This window comes from Lemur catta, chromosome 9 (assembly GCF_020740605.2).
Source record: "Lemur catta isolate mLemCat1 chromosome 9, mLemCat1.pri, whole genome shotgun sequence".
NCBI classification, from domain to species: domain Eukaryota; kingdom Metazoa; phylum Chordata; class Mammalia; order Primates; family Lemuridae; genus Lemur; species Lemur catta.
Window position 1 is genome coordinate 22625954 of NC_059136.1, and position 15538 is coordinate 22641491.

Genomic DNA, 15538 nt, shown 5'->3' on the forward strand with positions numbered 1-15538 from the left:
GGGGGCTTTCGTTGTTGGCAGGGGGCACAGCAGAGTCCAGGATGGTTGTGTCCACATGAGTTTCTGTCTTTACAGCCTGTAGATGGGGGTCTGAGTGATCACCAGCCGCTACTGCTGAACTTGGGCATGCCACGAGTGTGTGCACAGGCTGCAGTGTTGGTCCCAGGGGTAAAACTCGTTGTCCCCTTACCTACACCTGCACCGTTGGGGGTTGCTCCCAGTGTGCCAGGATGGTGGCTCTCCATGGGCAGAAAGTCAGCATCCACTTCAGTTGCTGTGACTGTGCCCCTTCCCTAGCTGCCTTCTGCTTGCACACTGTGGAGTACATACCTGATGTCCCTGCCTTGGCCTGTGGGCTACTGCCGAGGTTCCTGGCAGATAATGCACTCAGGTCACTCACCTTCATATCTAACACAAGATTCGGCAGAGTTTTTCGGTAATGGACTGTAAGAGTTTAAGGCTTTGTGGGCCAGCCAGTAACGGGACAAGAGTCAAGGTACCAGTGAACGTGACACAATCCCCACTACCCGCAACACCTGGTACTGGCCTCTCCAAAATGCTGCTCATTAAAAATCTGACTCTATCTCCCTGGCCTCTTCTCGGTCCTTTGTGAGGCAACTTCCTGGTTCATGATCAGTACAAAAGTGGCAGAAGGTTATTTGGGAAGTTCTGAAAATTCCAGATTGTGCCCTAAGCATAATGCTTGTTTCTTTCCTTTACGATCAGGTAGCCAAAAAGGGGCAGGAGATTCAAACTTCATTCTGCTTTCAGCACCTGGATTCTCTCTTTGGACTGACATGGTTTCTGGAGGTTTGTTCACCATGTTGACTTCTGATTAATCCCTGTTCAGGAATGCCTCTGAGATTTCTACTTATCTACTCTTACTGTAAATCCTGCCCCCAAACAACCTTGACCATAATTCTGCCCTTGGGCAGACTCACGTAGCATTATTGCCTTTCCCTAAGATGTTGACTTCAATTGTCATACGTAACCCCTCCTATGGGTGTTAAGTCCTGGCTCTGGGTGGGTGGTGGTGTGCATCTACCATCTCACGGAGGCCCCTCACACGGCCTCTGTCCATAAGTCCCTATTAAATGTTTCTTTCTGAGAAACTGGATAAGCCAGCCATGTTCTTCAGCTTCTCAGCTTCCTCAGACTTGGGGGCAGGTTTGCATAGACCTGCCCATAGAGGAACATGGTCGTAGATCAAAGTCCGGCAAACTAGGGCTTTGCCGCCTGCTTTCTATGGTCTAAGAGCTAAGAGTGGTTTTTACATTTCTAACTGGTTGGGAAGGACTGTTAAGGTAGGATGGTGAAGCACCAAGAAGAGTCAGACCTAGGCTTTTCAAGCTGTGAGACTTTGGACAAATCCCTCCTTGTCTCTGGATTTTAGCTCCTAATGGGTAAATTAAAGGGGTTGGATATGATAATCTCTAATGTCCTTTCCAACTCTAAAAGGCAAAAACTTCCTTTAAATAAGTGTTCCCCAAACTGTTCCAAGAATACAGTTAGTAGGCCAGGCACGATGACTCACGCCTGTGATCCCAGCACTTTGGGAGGCTGAGGAGGGAGGATCATTTGAGCCCAGGGGTTGGAGACCAGCCTGGGCAACACAGCAAGACCTCGTCTCTACAAAAAGTTTTAAAAATTAGCTGAGTGTGGTGGTACACACCTGTAGTCCCAACTACTGAGGAGGCTGGGGCAGGAGGATCACTTGAGCCTAGGAGCTTGAGGTTGCAGTGAGCTATGATCGTGCCACTGCACTGCAGCCTGGCAGCTGAGCAAGAACCTGTCATTCATTCATTCATACATATAAATAAATAAACAAACAAAAGAAGACTATTTTGTGACATTTGAAAATTACATTAAAACCTACTTTCAGTGGGCAAAGTGTCTCTGGGACCCGGCCATGCCCATTCTGCATCAGCAACATGTCTCACACTAGCTAACTCCCTGCTGTGGCCTGGGCTCTCTGTCCAGGGATTTGGGAACAGCGTATTTAAAGGAGAAGGCTATATGAAAAGAAAGGAGATGGGGGGTGGGTAGGCAGTATGGCAAATAATTACATACTTGTGAAGCTCTAATTAGTGCTCAGTAAATCTATATTTTACGTAAGTTGAACGTTCAAAAAGGGAGTAGGGAAAAGTCAATTATGTTGTCTGCTTCAGAGCAGGCAGAGGAGTGGCCAATCTCATCTGTTCTTGACTCACATCTGTGGAGAAACTGGCAATTGACATTGTCAGTGTGAAACTTAACAGAATTCAGGTCCAAGGATTTATTTGGGTTGTAGCTCCAAGTTTATAATTGGCACGTGCATGTTTTATAGGGGCCATATACCCTAAAAAATTTAGGACTAACTAGGCAACTCCCTGTACTCAATCTGTGAAGAGCCATCTGGAAAGGCAAAGGACTTTTGTTGTGGGAAACTGGCTTACGTGTAAAACACTATTTCTTTTGGGGTGGGGACGGCAGTGCTGCATGATTCAATTCTCAGGCTCAGTATCCCTTTTGACATGAGTTTTGGGGGATCCAAGATTTTATTCTTCCTCCGTAAGGATGAGGAGTCTTTTTTTAGCCTCATCATGTGAAAAAGACACATGATAGTTGTGGTCCTGCCCTAAGGCAAGGGTGTTTGAGTACACGTTAAATTGAAGCTACTGTTTGGATTTGAGATCTAAGACATGGAAAACATTCACCCCCACCTGGCTGGCATGTGGGCTGGTGGTTCTTTGGCTGAGAGGGAAAGAAGGGCAAGACCCGTAGAGGGCAGCTCATGGGGTAGTGACGGTGTTGAAATATTCTTTTATTCTTTCAAGGTATGTATCCCAGTTTGGCCTAACAGTAAACCCATTTTAAGAATTTCTAGAACTGTATTTCAGAATAGATTAAAAAACACTTTGGATTTCTATTTTGGAGACAGCTAATAAATTAAAATAAACCCATAAGTTTGACCTGGAATTGCTTTTTATATCAATTATCAGAGTAATCTTTGATTTATGACATTGAATTGGAACTCCTGAGCTTTCTGAAAGCTTCAAAAACAAAATGGGGCAGAGTGAGGGGCAAGGCCCAGTCAGGTCACAAATCCCTTGTCCCAGTCAGTACAGGTGGCTCCCGCCCAGAGGCCAGGAATGTTTGTTGCATTTGGGGGAGCATCTGGGTTTCAAGCTCAGGACATTAGAGACCCATGGAAGAGGAAATCCACCAGGAAAGTGTTTCCACGGAAAACTAAATAAGGCCAACAAAACCAAAGGACTGATTTCCCAGACGCAGACATCTGTTCTCTGTCCAAGGCCTTGTACAGGCCCTGGGGCAAAGGTGGACAGTGCCAGGAGTGCAGGCCTGGTGGTGGAGACTGACCTCAGATGAGAATGGACAGTTGCTCTGTATGGGGGAGTCTTGCAGGCTCACAGGCTTAGCCTCACCCCCACCTGGCAATAGCTGGGCTGAGGGAGGCACAGCAGAGCCACCACCCACCTGCCGCCTGCTTTTGTTCAGACCTGGAGCTAAGAATGGTTTTTAAATGGTTGGAAAACCCTTTATTTGAACATAGCCACACCCATTCATTTTATTGTCTGGCTGCTTTTGAGCCATGGTGGAGTTGACAGAATCTTTACAGCCTATAGAGCCTAAAATATTTACTCTCTGGCCCTTTGCAGGAAGTTTGCTGACCCCTGAGAGGAAGTGGGTGAGAAGGGCCACCAAGCTGGTCTTCAAGTCTCCACTTTCTGGTCACACTGGCCAGATTTTGATGCAATAGTCCTGCACAACAGAAGCTTCCCAGTCTTGGTAGTTTTCATCCCTAAATGTGTTGTTCCTGGTTAGAGGCCTGTGGGCAGGTTTCAACTTTGGCTTGGCTCCCATGTCTTCTCTCTCAGGGCTTGAGGCCTCCCCTGATGATGGCACATTCCACGGTCTTAAGACACGGGCCATGAACCAAGTAAGTGGGACAGAAGACATCAGCCCACAGGGAAGCCCTGCCCAGGTGAGGCAGGAAGATGAACACTAACACCAGCTCTCCCATCAGCTGTGTGATGTTGGGTAGGCTCCCTCTGCTTCATCTGTGAAGGAGGAACCTCTCACCTTACTGGGAGTTAGTGGGCTGACATTCACAAAGTGCTTAGACTAGTGCCCAGCATTAGCTTGTCTCTGTTTAAACCTGTAACTTGTTTGTGCTCAGAGCAGCACTGCCAGGGGCTGGCCCATAGGAGGCACTGGAAAAATACCTACTGAGGCACGAAAGCTTAGCAACACAGGTTTTAAAATGTTCACACTACCTCCCTTGTTCCTACTTTTTTTTTTTTCTTTTTTGAGACAGTCTCGCTTTGTTGCCCGGGCTAGAGTGAGTGCTGTGGCATCAGCCTAGCTCACAGCAACCTCAAACTCCTGGGCTTAAGTGATCCTACTGCCTCAGCCTCCTGAGTAGCTGGGACTACAGGCATGCGCCACCATGCCCGGCTAATTTTTCCTATATATATTTTTAGTTGGCCAGATAATTTCTTTCTATTTTTAGTAGAGACGGGGTCTCGCTCTTGCTCAGGCTGGTCTCAAACTCCTGACCTCAAGTGATCCACCCGCCTCGGCCTTCCAGAGTGCTAGGATTACAGGCATGAGCCACGGCGCCCAGCCTGCCCCTGTTCCTACTGTATTTAACTTTTTTTTGGGGGGGACCAGTTCTTGCGGTAGTGCCCAGGTGGGAGTCCAGTGGCATGATCATACCTCACTGCAGTCTTGAACTCCTGAGATCAAGCGATCCTCCTGCTTCAGCCTCCCCAGTAGCTGGGACCACAGGTGTGTGCCATCACACCCCGTTAAGTTTTTTTATTTCTTGTAGAAACGGGGTCTCACGATGTTGCCCAGGCTGGTCTCGAACTCTTGAGCTCGAGCAATCCTCCTGCCTTGGCTCCATGAGTACTTGGGACTACAGGCATGTGCCACCACACTCAGCTGTTTCTACTTTAAAGAGTTTTAATATAGAGCATGCTTTGACCAGTTACATTACTCTGATTTTTACTAGAAAAAAATAGAAGCCCACTAATAAAGGAATGACTAAATATGGCACACCCACCAGGATGTATGTTTTGCAACCATGAAACATGACTGTCATACACAAGAAAAGTTAAATGAACAGAGCTGTGTTAACACATGAAGACAGACATATAGTGTAAGTATAAAGACTGGAAAGACATACATCAAGATGTTTCACAGCTGTCTATGGGCAAAGATATTTTTTAATTTTTACAAAAACTTTTTAGTTTTTTGGGTTTTCCCAATTGTGTATAATGAGTTCGAAATTCCTGAATATCCTGAAGGTTGCGAACTGAAGTATGTAACGTAGAGAGCTCCCTCATGGCACACACTTTACTTGTGCACATCCTTTTTTCAGATCTGTCTCCTTACTCCCTCTTGGGTGGGTTCAGGGACAGCTTGGATGGCCCAGTCCAGCTTCTGTTGTCCAGGAAGCAGGGCCTGAGGACTCTGGCTAGGCTGAAGGAGGCTTGGCCATGCCTGGGCCCCACCCTTGGGCCCAGTGTCTGAGCCCTGCAGTGGCATCCCTGGGCAGCTCTCCTCCTTGTATTCAGGAATTGAAGGGCAGACTCCTCCTTTCCCTGCCCATGGCCACACCTCAATTGCCATGGCCCTCATTTAGAGGGAAAAAGCCTTAATTGAGATGGTGGGAGCCCAAGCATTCTGTAAACAACCTGGGCAGGCAACGGCCTGGCCCGGAGGCCAGAGGTGGGAAAGGGTGGGGTTCCAAGATAGACAGGGCAGGCGCCAAACCTCATTAACTGTTTTCAGAGGAAGTTCCTGCAGCTCAGGACTACTTACTTCCTTGAGATTCATGACCTGGTTTCCCAGCAGAGAGCAGACCACAAGTGGACCAGAGAAATGCTCCATGGAGGCAGGGATACTGCCAAAGGGAACACAGCACTCGGCACACAGCTCTGCAGGGAGCAAAACCCCTAGGCCCCTACCAGGAGCACAGTTATACTGGAGACTGCAGAGCTGGTCATGGTCCCTGGCACTCAACAACTCCACCCTGGCAACAGCCTCTACCCTGGGCTCCCAACCTGCTCCTGTGCCCCTACATGCTGTTCTCAACACAGCAGCTGCTGTTATCCTTGTTTTGTTTGTTTTCATGGAAACAGTCTCACTCTGTCACCCTGGCTGGAGTGCAGTGGCATCATCGTAGCTAACTGCAACTTCAAACGCCAGGGCTCAACCAATCTTCCTGCCTCAGCCTCCTGAGTAGCTGGGACTATAGGAGGGCACCACCATGCCTGGCTAATTTGTTCTATTTTGGGTAGAGACAGGGTCTCGCTCTTGCTCAGGCTGGTTTCAAACTCCTGACTTCAAGCGATCCTCTTGCCTCAGCCTCCCAGAGTGCTATAATTACAGGCGTGAGCTACCGCACCCGGCAACCAGTGTTATCCTTTTAAACAATCACCAGATCATGTCTATTCTCTGCTGAAAACTCTCAAAGGGCTCCCCATTTCACTGAGAATAGAGCCGAAGCCCTTACAAAGGTCCTCAGGCCCTGACCCTCTCCAATTTCACCTCCCTCCAAGGACTTCCTTCTACTTGGCTGCGGCCAGTTGGCCTTCCACGTCAGCCCTCCCTCCACTGGTAGCCTGTATGTTAGCCATCCTCTGCCTGACCTACCCTCCTTTGCCTCCTTGGAGTCTTTGTTTGCTCAGATGTCATACCTTCAAGGAAGGCCACTCCATCACCTAGAGTCTCTTCTGTTTACAGCATTGCCCACCATCCTCTGACAAGCTATACTAGGTTTTTATTATGCATTTTGTAATACTAATATGTAAAAATAAATATTCCCTACCCCCACCAGAATGTCAGCTCCATGAGAGCAAGGAGAATGAATGAAAATGCCCACCCTAAAACAGGATTCACAAAAACAAATGAGCAGAAAAGCTCAAATGCTACAAGGGGCCAGGCTGAGAAACTTCATGGTGTCCACAAAGGGCCTTGACCTGGACCCCAGACCTTGACCTGGCCACTCAGGACCACACCCAGCAACAAAGACCAATGGCCAGGGGATGGTGTGCAGTTTAAAACTCACCTAGAGACACATGTTTTTTATACTTGCTTTACTTCCCAAAAATGAAAGGCACAGCTGTCTTTTTCAATTAAACAGAAAATTACATAATTACATTCAAACACTCTGACTGAGAAGTCTGCCTCATAGGAAGGGCAGGGCTGTGCTGGGAAGAGCCAGCTGCACTTTGGCACCATCTGAGGCACCTGTCCAAGCCTGTCCTCCCCAGCTGACCTGAATGGGACTGGCCAAGTGAGGGTTCAGTCCTGTAGTTTGCGCTCACACCTCTTCTCCAGATCCGCCATCTCTTTCAGAACCAGGGCCACACTGTACCGTAGCTCCTGGAACTTGGCTGTGGGGACTTCAAAGCGGTGTGCAGACCCATCTGAAAGCTTCAGCTGCATGAGGACACTTGGCTGCAGGGAGCGAGCTAGGGTGCTGGTGGAGATTGCCACATCTACCCTCCACCGAAAGTCAGCCATGTGGGGCAGCCAGGTCCCCTGCTGCTGGGCCACAAAGTCAAGGAGGGGCCGCTGGCTCCCAAATACCACGCTGGTCAACTCCCCAACCAGGTCTTGGGGGATAGAGAGCTCCTGGAGCTGATCCTTGAAGGCTTCAGGCTTCAAGCTGGCAGGGGGCAGCCGGAGGGCTTGCTGGAGCAGAGTGTGCATACCCGCAAGCAGGGTGCTCAGCCGCTCCTCTGGCAGGTTGGCACTGGCCCCAAGACTCTGTACTGCCTCCCGGCAGTCCTCCCCCTGCAGACTGCTGACCACAAGCTTCAGCAGCTTTTTGAACGTGCTCCTGTCCAGGTCCTCCAGGAGCCGTGCCATTGCTGCCACCACTGGAGGGAGCTGGGCCCCCAGAAAATTCACTTGGCCACTGTGACTGTCACCAAGATGATGCAGGTAGGACGCTGCAACCCCCACGGCAGACATTGCTACTTCCTCCTCCTTGATCAGTCAGCCCAGAAAGGAGGTCCAAAATGCAGATGCCTGGGGGTGGGGAGAGAAGACCAGTGACTCTCATGTCCTTTGGGTCAATGAATGAGCATTGATGTGGTCTCTGTCCTTAGGATGCTAACAGTGTGAACTATCGATGGTAGTCAATGTTATGGGTGCTAGGAAAGTGTCCCTGAGAGCAGGTGGCAGAGAGGGCCATGTCATTCCCAATAAGAAGGGAGGCCTCCCATAGGAAGTGATATCTGAGACACGAAGGACAAGCAGGAGTTGGCAGAGTAGGGGAACAGGGGAGGATGACAAGGAAACAGAAGCATGTAAGTTCTCCAAATAAATAACAGATGAAAAAATGAACTAGGAGAAAGCTCCAGGGAGCAGAGAGACACAGCAGCTGCCCCCACTGACCACACTGAGACCACTTAGCCACTCAACCTTGAATTCTCACAATAGCTCTGCAAGAACCAATTATTATTCACACCTCACAGATGAGGAAATCAAGACTCTACACACAACTGCCAAAGTCAAGGACTAGAACCTGGCCAGACCTGTCTATTCAGAAGGCCCCACCACAGAATTGGGATCCACACACAGCCCTACCCCCTTGGCAAGAGGGGCTGAGCAAGGAGTGGCAACAGAAGTATGTGCAGCGTCTAAAGAAGAGGGTTGTGACATTACCTGAACGAACATTTTGGGTACCTGCTTATACGGGAGGAGAGTGCACCTGCTCACCTCAATGCCACCAGGTGCTAGAGCAGAGATCAACAGAGCACAGCTCCTGTCCCCAAGGCACTTGTCACGCCCAGAATACCCATAGCACAGCGGGACTGGGGCGTGTGGAGCGCTGATGGAGCCATGGAAGCACAGAGAGCTCTCCACGGGCTTCCCTGCCCCCTGTTCTGCCGGGAAGGCTGGGCTCCTTTACCCTGGCAGTTAAGGACCATCCACTGCCAACTCCTTCACTGCCTCGCCAGTATCAGGTGTCCTGTTGCTCCAGCCCTGTTCGTGGAAGGCCTGGCCTCCCACGAAAACGGCCTTCGCGCTGCCCGTATTCCGGTCACACGGCGGCCTGGAGGCAGGCTGGGCTCGCATCCAGACGCCGTCCCCTCGGCTCTAAAAGGGTTGCGGCACCACCGTTCTGGGGCGTCGGGGCACCGGCGCAAGGGAGTCGAGGTCTGCGCTCAGCAGCCGTTCGCCCCCGCCCGCAACTCAGGTCAATCTTCCCGCACGCGCTCCGCCCGCGGTAAAGCTCGGCATTCTCCAGAGCTCCCTGGACGTGGTGGCGAAGGGGCCGAGTCCTGTTCCGCCATCCCCCGCCCCGCTCCACGCCAACACAACACCGCCGCAGGTAACCGCCCACTCACCTGGTGAAAGCGGTCAGGAACAGCACCAGAGAAAAGCAGCTACGCGGCGCCCGCTGGAAACTGTGCCTAGTCCCCGGAAGCGCCCCAGAGTCACTTCCGGGACGCTCTAGGCGCCGGGAGGGCACGCCCGCCTGCCCCTCCGTGGTCCGCGAGCCAGAGTGGCTGAGCGGAGGCGGCGCCGAGCGCAGCCCTGGAGCTCCCTGACACCGCCCGGCCTCGGTCCCGCCCTTCAGGCCCCGCCCTGACCAGGCTGCTTGCACCTTGGGAACCTGGCAGCCGCAGCAGGTCCCAGGCTCTGCTTAGGGTTTGTCCTGCCGCCTGGTTCCCTGGCCCTTTTTCGTTTCTATTTAGATTTGACTTCCAACTGAAGTTTTCTCCAAATTCATTACATTGCCAGTCACTCTCGTAGGTCAGCATTTCCTCCTGGCATATGGTCATTTCACTAAAACCTTTCTCCCAAGTTAGAGACTTCCTCAAAGCATTTTCCTGATGGTTGTCTGACATCCTCATTGGCCTCAGATCTTGGTGGGAAATCCTGAAGTAGTGTTTCTAATATTCCATGTGTGGCTATGTCAGAAATCTTTTTTAAAGAATTGTTCAGGCCGGGCGCGGTGGCTCACGCCTGTAATCCTAGCACTCTGGGAGGCCAAGGCGGGTGGATCGCTCGAGGTCAGGAGTTCGAGACCAGCCTGAGCGAGACCCCGTTTCTACTAAAAATAGAAAGAAATTAACTGGCCAACTAAAAATATATATAGAAAAAAAAAAAATTAGCCGGGCATGGTGGCGCATGCCTGTAGTCCCAGCTACTCGGGAGGCTGAGGCAGTAGGATCGCTCAAGCCCAGGAGTTTGAGGTTGCTGTGAGCTAGGCTGATGCCACGGCACTCACTCTAGCCAGGGCAACAAAGTGACGCTCTGTCTCAAAAAAAAAAAAAAAAAAAAATTGTTCATTCTCTCTACCCCCCACTAAGGAATCTGGAAGGAAAAAAAAGGAAAAGAAAATGTAAACATGACCACCCACTGTGCAGGCATTGGACAAGGACCATCACATAACAGTAATATTTAAGCAGCAAAAATGATTTCTGATCTCCAGAGAGGATGATAGGGAGAAGTAGTGATTAAGGGGGAGATACTAATATGCCAAGAAGAAAAGGCATGGGAATGGGTGGAGGGGCAGGATTTAACTAAGAGAAGTGGTAGAGACAAGCTGAAGTTCTCAGAACTAAAAGTAAAAGAGACAGGGAAATGGGAGAGAAAAGAAGAGTGAAGGTTGTGAGGGCCTGAGAAAGGATCAAGTAGAATAAAGTGTGGAAGAGTGGTTCAGAGGTTCCCATTGGGCCCCCCCCAGTGACTCAGAAAACACAAAGCACCTACCTCCCCTTCCAGCTCCTGGGCAGGCCCTCCCCATCGAGCACTCACTTGCAGGCCGTGGCCTGGCCATTGTCAGAACACTTCCCAGCTCCCACCCTGCCCTCTCAAAGGCACAGTACTGGCTTCTCAGGGACATCCTTTGTGTTCTGTGTAGGCCCCACCCTTGGGACCCTGATTTCCTCCCTTCCCTTGTTCTCTCCCATCTGTTGGTCCTCACAGTGCTCTATTCTTTCAGATGATGCCTTCTAATGTATCCCCAGCTCTGCCTTCCTCTCCAGAACTGGCTTCCAAACATTGATTGGTACAAAATCATTAGGGAACTCAGAAAGAGGGGCTGCCTCAGGCCCAGCCTCGTTCGTTTCTGTAGAGCTTGGGCCTATTACCTGGAGAAAGGATCCTGTTTCTAGGTCTAGAAAGCATATGGAATCTCCACAGCTCTGAACAACCCAAGCACCCTGAAAGCCCAGAGGTGTGTGTGTGGGGGAATGGTACCTACCCAGCCACATCAAGTTCCCATAATTCACATCCTTGTCCGGATCTCTTTGATGAAGAGCTAGACACATCCATTCCTTCTTGTGTAACACATGGCCACATGTTCAAATGTCATTAACCCCTGAAAAAATACGTCCCTGCTGCCCTAAGGACCCTCTGTTTGATGGCAGCCAAGAGCCACCAGCATTCCAGTTGTCTTGGAAGTGGATAAGGAGGGAGTTCTGTCCAGCTGTGGATGCGTCAGCACTAAAGGAGGTGGTCAGAGGGCATATGGACTAAAGATGACCGCAGGAAAGGGTGCTGGCTCCCCTAGACAGTTCTCTTACAAGGACTAACACAGCTGTGACACCTCCAAAGGATGGGAATGGTTACTCTGTGACACTGTTAAAAGGCAGGTCCTGAACTGTAAAATTAAAAGGCACTGCTCAAGGTCAATTTAAGTAAAAAAAAAAAAAAGAACTACGTTATGTACCAAAGAAATAAACCTACGGAATTCATTGCCCTCAATAAGTGGTAGGAGTTTAAAATGTAACTCAGGTCAAGATGAGTAATGAGAATCATTGAGGGCAGACACAGTCACAGCTTTAGTGCTGACATTCTACACCTACCTTGACCGCCTCCAAATCCCAGATAGAAGAACAAAACTGCTGTTCTCTGACTACACCACCCAAGCCAGGTTAATTCACCCCCAGCTGTGATGGACTGACCAGATTACCCAACCCCGTAACACCCCAAACCACGGGGAAAGCAAACCAAGTTTCAGGTCCTATTGACTGGACAGGTGTCCATGAGGCCTCCTATGTAAACCTGGAACTTGAGAAGAGGCCTGGGAGCAACGGACTAAACCCAGAGTCCCCTGTCCCAGCTCGCAGATGGAAGGCCAGCCGATGGGAATGCCTTTTTCTAGAGAAAACCCTCAGGCTTCTTCCTGCCATTTCTGAGGTAATGGTTTTTGACCATTCCTCTGGAATGCCAGGTATCAAACCACCACTGCTGCAGCAGCTCAGGCCTGGCTGGCCTTCTGGCCCCTCTGGTGCAGTGCAGTTGACCTCTGCAGAGTTCACCCTGCTTCCTACCACTTTTTTTCCCCCCAACTTTTTATTAAGAATAACTTTCAATGCAGAGAAAAATTGAAAGAATAGTAAAAACCACTTATCCACCTGGATTCAACAACTGCTAATATTTTGTCCTATTCTCTGAAATGCTCTCTATATACACTTATTTTGGCTGAATCATTTGAAAGTAACTTACAGCTGTCACGTCACATCTCCCTAAATACCAAAATGGGCATCTCTTAAGAATAAGACTGGCTGGGCGCGGTGGCTCACGCCTGTAATCCTAGCTCTGGGAGGCCGAGGCGGGTGGATCGCTCGAGGTCAGGAGTTCGAGACCAGCCTGAGCAAGAGTGAGACCCCGTCTCTACTAAAAATAGAAAGAAATTATCTGGCCAACTAAAAATATATATACAAAAAAATTAGCCGGGCATGGTGGCTCATGCCTGTAGTCCCAGCTACTTGGGAGGCTGAGGCAGTAGGATCGCTTAAGCCCAGGAGTCTGAGGTTGCTGTGAGCTAGGCTGATGCCACGGCACTCACTCTAGCCCGGGCAACAAAGTGAGACTCTGTCTCAAAAAAAAAAAAAAAAAAAAAAGAATAAGACCATCACCTCATATAACCACATCTGAAAAAATTAATGGTAATTCTGTAACCTCTTTTAGTAGTCAGCCCTAATTCAAAATTCCCCAGTGTCCCGAAAAAAATCTAGTAAAGTTTTTTTTTCAGGCTAGGATCGACAACCATAATCCATGCATCGTCTGGTTGTTCTAAAACTTTTTAATCTGAAACAGACCTCCCTCACTTTTTGATAATTTCTATTTCTATGATACTGTCTATAAAAAGCCACCAAGTGGTCAGTTCTGCATGTATCTGAGGATTCCTCACAGAACAGTTTATTTGTCCCCTATAGTTTTATCCTTAGGATACAGGCTACTATGCATGCATAGTCGGGGCACTGTGTTAAAAAGTTAGTTGAAACAATTCTTTTTGTCTGTATGGTTATCAACTTTATATATAGTTAAGCTCATTTATTTCTATGTGTTCAATTTTAGGATTTGCTTTCCCTCCTTTATTTGATTTGACTTTTCAACCTCTAATTCCTGACCTCAAGTGATCCCCCTGCCTCAGCCTCCCGAGTAGCTGGGACTACAGGCTCACGTCACAACACCCAGCTAATTAAAAAAATTTTTTTTTGTAGAGACAGGGTCTCACTGTGTTGCCCAGACTGGTTTTGAACTTCTGGGTGCAAGGGATCCTCCAACTCAGCTTCCACAGTGCTGGGATTACAGGTGTGAGCCACTGCACCTGGTCAAAACCTTCTTTCTAATTGGCTTACATACCCACATATACAATTAAGGACATACCATACGTATGACTTTGCATTCTATGTATCACATTCTATTGCATAAGCATTACCCTCTGCCAACAAAATTTCTTCAAAAACCGTACGTTGGCTGGGCACGGTGGCTCGTGCCTGAAATTCTAGCACTCTGGAGGCCCAGGCAGGAGGATTGCTTGAGCTCAGGAGTTTGAGACCAGCCTGAGCAAGAGCGAGACCCCGTTTCTACTTAAAATAGAAAAATTACCTGGGCATTGTGGAGTGGGCCTGTAGTCCCAGCTAATCAGGAGGTTGAGGCAGGATTGCTTGATCCCAGGAGTTTGACATCGCTGTGAGCTAGGCTGATGCCACAGTAATCTAGCCCAGGGAAGAGTGAGACTCTGTCTCAAATAGAAAAAAACAAAAACAAAAACAAAAAAACCCCACATACAATGGCTGTACAACTGTCAACTGACGGTACAAAAGAAAATTGACTTATCGATTCCTCTACTGTAGAAAAGTATTTCCCAAGTTTCCCCCTCTATAAATAAATATTTTCCAAATTCTCCCCATTATTAAAAAGGAAAAAACTCTTGGGCTGGGATGCACGCCTATAGTCCCAGCTATTTGGGAGGCTGAGGCAGGAGGATTGCTCCAGCCCTGGAGTTGGAGGCTGCAGTGAGCTATGATGACACCAGTGCACTCCAGCCTGGGCAACAGAGCAAGACCCTGTCTCTAAAGAACAAAACAAAACAAAACAAAACAACTGAGATGGTCACCCTCGTATATAACTTTTGTTATTTTCTTGGGGTTGATTCCTAGATTACTTTATGTGTTCAAGTGATCTTTATATACAGCTTGAGTGATTTTCAAGATTGTACTAATCACACTCTCACCATCTTCTCCCCAGCGCTGAATATTAATGATGTATGGCAGCTTTTTAATCATGTGTTGAGTTTGCATGGTGCTTATTTTAGACTTTTAGATAGTCTCCATCTTCACTACCTTAAGCTTAGACCTAAAATTTGAGGCTTGATTCTCGCAGTCTACAGCATATGGGAGAAAATCTCCCTTAGCTTCGTTCCCTTATTCGACCACCCCCGACGCTGCCTCTGCCTCATAAACCTTACCAAGTGCTATTTTAAAAATCACGCTCTACTAAAACATCTTCATGTGCAACTTTTTTGCTGTTATGATGAAGAGGAATATATATGATGTGTGGCGGACAGACTGGACAGAGGCTTGAGCCCAGTGAGAGGCGTGCAGGAAGCTTGGACTGTGGACGCCATGGCCTGACCTTCCCTCCCCCACCCTCTGTCCTTCCCCTCCTCCCTCCTTCACTCCCCCTTCCCCACCCTTTCCCCTCCTCATTCCCTCCCTCCCCTCCCACCCCAGCCCCTTCTCCCCCCACCCAGTTCTTTCTTTCTTCCTCTTTCTCTTCCCTCCTCCTCCCCTCCTCCTTCCCTCTCCTCCTCCCCACCTTGTGTCCGCAACCCCACCTTCCCCCCTCCCCGCCCGTTTTCCTCTCCTCCTTCCCTTCCTTCCCCCTACTCGCCCCCAACCCTGACCCGCTCTCCCTCTCTTCCCCACCCCTCCTCCCTGCCGGCCTTCCCTCCCCTCCTCACCCGCTGCCCAGCCCTCCCTCCATCCCACCCTTCCGTTCTCCCTCCTTCTCTTCCTCCCCGACTCCCATCCTCCACTCCTCGGCCCTCCCTCCCCTCCTCACCCTTCTTCCCTCCTCACCCTTCTTCCCTCCTCACCCTTCTCCCCACTTCCCATCTCGTGTTGCCCAGCCGCCACAATTCGCCGACCATACACAGTGTGGCCTCCCGCTATCCTAGAGCAGCCCCGGAAGCGTGGGGGCGGTGCCTCAGCCCGTTTCCGGCGACGGTCCTGGAGGGCGACACGCCGGCGCAGGCTGGGGCACCCGCCCC

General features: G+C 49.6%; 2 protein-coding genes across 5 annotated transcripts in view; both read right to left on the reverse strand.

The window, feature by feature from the left end:
- Positions 1-15538, reverse strand: part of LOC123644827 (zinc finger protein 252-like) — a 211739-nt gene that overhangs the window by 145829 nt on the left and 50372 nt on the right. The gene's annotated exons all lie outside the window — the stretch shown is intronic.
- Positions 7090-15473, reverse strand: COMMD5 (COMM domain containing 5). 4 transcript variants are annotated; one of them, XM_045561146.1, is made up of 2 exons: positions 15365-15473; positions 7090-8046 (listed from the first exon to the last, which is right to left on the reverse strand). In XM_045561146.1, exon 2 carries the CDS (start codon positions 7987-7989, stop codon positions 7315-7317), a length of 675 nt encoding a protein of 224 aa, XP_045417102.1. In that variant the 5' UTR covers positions 7990-8046; positions 15365-15473; the 3' UTR covers positions 7090-7314. The 4 variants fall into 4 exon arrangements, with proteins under 4 accessions (XP_045417102.1, XP_045417103.1, XP_045417105.1 ...); XM_045561147.1 differs by lacking the exon at positions 15365-15473 and adding an exon at positions 13873-13914; XM_045561149.1 differs by lacking the exon at positions 15365-15473 and adding an exon at positions 11237-12584.